Here is a 6,303-nt window from a genome sequence, read left to right as displayed (position 1 = left end):
TCACAAGGGGCCAGGTCAGAGTGTCTGCTCACAGTAAAGCTTTGGGTGGCAGGGTGGAGGGAGATGATTCAAATCTCTAGCCTCCTTTAGACAGTCAAGCAGCACAGATCCCTTAATTCCACAGCTTTTCTATGTTGTATGGTTCTCCCAAGTTCTTACATATGACCTTCCCTCAGAAGCACTGAAGTTTAGACGGAGGGCATCCTACCATCTCCTGGGGCCTTTTGCACGGTGGAACCAAAGCTTCTCAAAGGCCTTTGGTTCCACATCTCAGTCTCTGCTGCCCTGTTGCTCTGTGCCCTCAGCACACTCCATTACAGGGCCAGCCTTTGGGGCAAGTGATCTAGGCCTAGACCAGGCAGCATAGCTTGAAGGGTGTGAAAATCAACCCATCATGGTTGACATGCTTCTACTTCTGGGATCTCCATATATGACTATCTCAATTTTAGCCATAAGTGGAAGACAAGGCAAAATGCCTAGTAGGGGCAGATCAGTTCTATTAGAAATATATTAATACATAGCAAGGGGGTCACCTTTTTTTTTTTTTTTTTTGGAGACAGAGCATTGCTGTGTTACCCAGGCTGGAGTGCAGTGGTGCAATCCCTGCTCACTGCAACCTTGAGCTCTGTGTTCAATGAATCCTCCTACCTTGGCTTCCCAAGCAGCTGGGATCACAGGCACGCTCCACCACACCCAGCTAATTTTTAAATTATTATTATTACTATTATTTGAGACGGAGTCACTCTGTCACCCAGGCTGGAGTGCAGTGGCGCGATCTCAGCTCACTGCAACCTCTCCCTCCTAACCCTTCCCTCCCTCTCCCTCCCTCAGGAGGCAAGCCTCAACCTCCTGAGTGGCTGGGACTACAGGCGTGTGATACCACGCCCAGCTAATTTTTTGTATTTTTATAGAGACAGGGTTCCACTGTGTTAGCCAGAATGGTCTCAATTTCCTGACCGCATGATCCACCCACCTCCGCCTCCCAAAGTCTGGGATTACAGGCGTAAGCCACCGCACCCAGCCTAATTTTTAAATTTTTTGTGGAGACAGGGTCTTGCTATGTTGCCCAGGCTGGTCTTGAACCCCTTGCATCAAGGGGTCTTCTCGCCTCAGCCTCTCAAGTAGCTGGGACCACAGGCATGTGCCACCACACCCAGCTAATTTTTAAATTTTTTGTAGAGATTCGGTCTCTCTTATGTTGCCCAGGCTGGTCTCAAACTCATTGGCTCGAGGGATCCTCCTGCCTTGGCCTCCCAAAGTACTGGGATTATAGGCATGAGCCATTGTGGCCAGCCAGGGTCACATTTTGACTAAGTCTTCATTGTCTACTTACCTGTATGTCTTTATCAATCCATCCATCCTCCTACCTATCCAACATTCCAGAAAAACACAGAGCATCTGCCAACGCACCAAATGCATTAAGAGAATATGTGTGGGCCTACCTAGCTCCTCTAACATCCTTTTTGGCCAGAGATCAGGCAATGGCTGTATGCTTCTTGATCCTGCATACATGGGTCCCTCATAGCATTTGTGTGGCTTCTGCAAGGCCTTGGATCCAGTCGGGCTGGAGTGGTAATCACCAGCAGGTCCCTCAGAGTAACATTATAGCTCTGAGGACCCTGCAAGAGGAGCGAGGGCATATCCAGCTGCCTCTTCTCGCCAGAGCTGTCACTGCAGGAGTGGCACTCCCCAGGCAGGGAGGCGTTTTCTGGAAAGGCAAAGTCATAAGCATCAGTGATTTGTGCTGCTGGATTCAGCACAAATTCCTGGCGAAGACCACCTCCCAGTAGGGTTCCATGGCCTATAACTGGCTGAAGCTCTTTGAGCCAGAATCAGCCATTGCTCCTTTTCTCCAAATAGTTTTCCTTCCCCATTTTTTCATACTTAACATCAATAACTGGTGCAGCCTCAGCTGAATGAGCCTCATGTGAATGAGAACTAGGAAATGTTGAAGAAGGGACTTGGACAGCATTCTGTTTTTATCTTCTTTGTCTTCCCAATCAGACTAGAGGCCTCCTAATGGTACGGACTGTGTCTCCACCATCAGACTGGGGTTTCCCTGAGGACAAGGGCTGTCCCCCCTCCAAAGACTGGGAGCACTCCACAGATTAGGACTGGTTCTATCGGTCTGTCTCCCCTTTAAGCTCCTGGCACATCCCTGAACACACTGGCACTCACGTGACAGGCTGTTCATTCCCAGCTTGGGGTTGTAGTGAGCTGGGAAGAAGGAGAGCTTTCCCCTCAGTTGAAGCTTGGTCAGTAGCTCGGATAGCAAATGTGGCTTCTTCATGTCACTCTTCAGCAAACTCCAGTTTGTGTTTGGACTCCCCCAGAAGCTCTTGGATTTTGTGGGCAGAAGAGGTTTTAACATTTCCTTCTGGATTAACTGTGGAGGGGTCTGCTGCTTCTTGCATTTAAAGGATACCACCCTATCCATCTCTGGGCCACTGTACTCAGAGCTGGTGGTCACGGCCAGGGTTGGTGGAGACTTTGGGGAGATTGAGACTTGGATGGTGGATTCTGGGGTGGTTTCTACTGAGGTTAAGTGCTGGAAGAAAAGACAGTTCAAAATGAGTCTGCGGAAAGCTAAGGGTTCCTTCCTATGCTATTCTTTTTTTATTTTTATTTTTTGAGACAAGGTCTTGCTATGCTGCCCAGGCTGGTCTCGAATTGGGCTTAAGTGATCCTCCCGCCTCAGCCTCCCGAGTAGCCGGGACTACATGTGAGTGCCACCATGCCCAGCTCCCATGCTATTCTTGATTAAAATAAACAGATTAAGAGCTGATTCATTAGCAGCAAGAAAGATTAGGTTAGAATAGTCTCCTCACCATGAATTGGTTAAACAGTAGGGCAGAAGACGGTAGAAGACTCTACAGCCTCCTCTAAAAGTCTCTAAACATAAGAGAGATTATAAACAACAAAGACTGGCCATCAGAACAACAGGTATTATTATTGTTATTGTTATTGTTATTATTTGAGACAGGGTCTCGCCCTGTCACCCTGGCTGGAGCGCAGTGGTGCAATCTTGGCTCACTCTAACCTCCACCTCCTGGGCTCAAGCAATCCTCCCACCTCTGTCTCCCAAGTAGTTGGGACCACAGGCATGCACCATCACGTCCAGCTTTTGTATTTTTTGTAGAGATGGGGTTTTGCCATATTGCTCAGGCTGGTCTCAAACTCCTGGGTTCAAGTGATCAGCCCACCTCAGCCTCCCAAAGTGCTGGGATTACAGGCATGAACCTGTAATCTCCTGCCTCCTGGAGGCAGTAGAATCACTTGAACTTGGGAAGTGGAGGTTGCAGTGAGCCAAGATCGCACCATTGCACTCCAGCCTGGGTGACAAGAGTGAAACTCTGTCTCAAAACCAAACAAAAAAAATCAAACAAACCACTCCTGGCCTAGGTATTATTTTACAGCCATCAAACCAGCAAAAAATAGAAAGTTAGGTAATGCCAGTGTTGTGCAGAGGAAGAGGAACCTCCTGCTGCTGAGAATTTAGGCTGCTATAGGCATTCTGAACCACCTAGAAATATTTGGCAAAGTAAAATTACAAATATTCTGTGACCTAGCAAACCTTCTGCTAGGTATATATAGTTAATAAGTTATTAGACAGCTCTTGAAAAATACATACACTGTGGCCGGTCATGGTGGCTCACATCTGTAATCCCAGCACTTTGGGAGGCTGAGGCAGGCAGATTGCTTGAGTTTAGGAGTTTGAGACCAGCCTGGCAGACATGGCAAAATCCTGTCTCTACCAAAAATTAGCTGGGCATGGTGGTGTGCACCTGTGGTCCCAGCTACTTGGGAGGCTGAGGTGAGAAAACTGCTTGAGCCTGGGAGATGGAGGTTACAGTGAACCAAGATGGTGCCACTGCACTGCAACCTGAATGACAGAGTGAGACTCTGTCTCAAAAAAGAAAAAAACAGGCTGGGTGCCGTGGCTCATCCCTGTAATCCCAGCACTTTGGGAGGCTGAGGTGGGCGGATCACCTCAGGAGTTCGAGACCAGCCTGGCCAACATGGTGAAACCCCATCTCTACTAAAAATACAAAAACTAGCCAGGCGTGGTGGCGGGAGCCCGTAATCCCAGGTACTCGGGAGGCTGAGGCAGGAGAATCACTTGAACCTGGGAGGCGGAGGTTGCAGTGAGCCAAGATCGCGCCACTGCACTCCAGCCTGGGGGAAAAGAGCAAGATTTCATCTCAGGAAAAAAAAAAAAGAAAAAAGAAAAAAGCATACACCAGTGTTTACAGCAGCATTATTCACAATACCTAAAAAGTAGAAAACTCAAATGTTCACAATGGATGAAGGGATAAACAAAATGGTATAAACCCTAAATATATATAATGGAATATTATTCAGTCTTCAAAAGGAAGGAAATTCTGACACATGCTGTAACATGACTGAACCTTGAAAACCTTATGCTAAGTGAAATAAGCCAGACACAAAAGTACAAATACTATATGTTCCACTTATATGAGGTCCCTAGAGTAGTCAAATTCCTAGAGACAGAAAGAACAGGGGTTTCCAGGGGCTGAGGGGAGGGGAGAATGAAGAGTCATGTTTAATGGGTACAGATTTTCTGTTTAGGGTGATGGAAAAATTCTGGAAGTAGATAGCGATGATCACTGCACAAATGTGTGTCTGTCCTTAATGACACTGAATTATACACTTAAAAATAATTAAAATGGTAAGTTTTATGTGATATATATTTTATCATAATAAAAAAAACATATAGATGGATGTTCACTGCAGCATTATTTATAGTGAGGGAGAAGCAAAGGCAACCTGTATGTCCCTACCTTGGAGAACTGATAGGGTGAAACGGGCAGTTGAAACCTAGTCTTAAGGCCAGGCAAGGTGGCTCACACCTGTAATCCCAGCCCTTTGGGAGGTTGAGGTGGGTGGATCAGCTGAGATCAGGAATTCGAGACCAGCCTGGCCAACATGGTGAAACGCCATCTCTACTAAAAATACAAAAATTAGCCAGGTGTGCTGGCAGATGCCTGTAATGCCAGCTACTCAGGAGGCTGAGGCAGGAAAATCACTTGAACTTGGGAGGTGGAGGTTGCAGTGAGCTGAGATCACACCATTGCACTCCAGCCTGGGTGACAAGGGTAAAACTCTGTCTCAAAAACAAACAAAAAAAACAACCAAACAACCAACCAAACAAAAGCTAGTGTTGGGGAACAAAAGAAACTGCACTTGATGAGATCTGCGGCTTTGCAGCTTTTTGTCCAAGGACATCCACAATCCACATGGCGTGGGCAGCAGAAAGCCACAGCCTTACTGGCTAGAGGTAAAGTTTGAGGCAGTCAGAGAAGCCAGAGATGCAGAGTGTAAATTGTGAAAATGTGAAATCCTTTTATGTGCAGTTTGGCGTGACTGATAAACTACACATGCTGGGGGGTGTGGAATGGGGAGGAAAGGATCTCAGGGGACCCAATAAAAAAAAAGCACTAGAGGCTGAAATAACTAATAAGATTTCGATTGCTGCCGACCACAGTAGATTTAGAATGTGAAGTTAATGGATTGTTCAAATAAAAATCACTCTTTAGACTGGGCAAGGTGGTTCATGCCTGTAATCCCAAGTATTCGGGAGGCAGAGGTGGAAGGATCATTTGAGGCCAAGAGTTTGAGACCAGCCTGAGCAACACAGCAAGATCCTCATCTCTAAAATAATTGTTTAAAAATTAGCCAAGCATGGTGGTGCACACCTGTAGTCCTAGCTACTCGGGAGGCTAAGGCAGGAGGATCACTTGAGCCTGAGAGTTTGAGGTCATAGTGAGCTATGATCACACCACTTCACTCCAGCTTGGGTGACAGAGCAAGATGACCTTGACTAAAATATATATATTTATCTAGATAGATAGATAGATAGATAGATAGATAGATAGATAGATAGATAGATAGATAATGCTCTTTAGAAGAACAAACAGAATCCAGAGATTCTACAATGAATCACTGCATCATGCATAATTCATGATGTCCAGCATCCAAACTTAAAACCACTAGATATAGCCAGGTGTGGTGGCTCACACCTGTAATCCCAGAACTCTGGGAGGACAAGGCAGGAGGATCACTTGAGGTCAGGTGTTTGAGACCAGCCTAGCCAACATGGTGAAACCCCGTCTTTACCAGAAATACAAAAATTAGCCGGGCATGGTGATAGGCACTTGCAATTCCACTTACTTGGGAGGCTGAGGCAGAAGAATCACTTGAACTTGGGTGGCAGAGGTTGTGGTGAGCTGACATTGCACCACTCTACTCCAGCAGCCCGGGTAACAAAGCAAGATTCTATCT

At 46.5% G+C, this 6,303-nt stretch overlaps 1 protein-coding gene across 1 annotated transcript in view; it reads right to left on the bottom strand.

Moving 5' to 3' along the window:
* Positions 1–1,442: 1,442 nt before the first annotated feature.
* TTLL6 (tubulin tyrosine ligase-like family member 6) overlaps positions 1,443–6,303 on the bottom strand; it is a 54,684-nt gene continuing 49,823 nt past the window's right edge. Inside the window, 2 exon segments of the mRNA XM_011999329.1 lie at positions 1,443–1,708; positions 2,179–2,548. Coding sequence (XP_011854719.1) covers positions 1,443–1,708; positions 2,179–2,548 — 636 coding nt within the window.

The sequence above is a fragment of the Mandrillus leucophaeus genome, unplaced genomic scaffold, assembly GCF_000951045.1.
Source record: "Mandrillus leucophaeus isolate KB7577 unplaced genomic scaffold, Mleu.le_1.0 Scaffold59, whole genome shotgun sequence".
In the NCBI taxonomy this organism is placed as follows: Eukaryota; Metazoa; Chordata; class Mammalia; order Primates; family Cercopithecidae; genus Mandrillus; species Mandrillus leucophaeus.
Note: the sequence above shows the minus strand (reverse complement) of the source record. Positions and strands in the feature narration are given on the sequence as shown.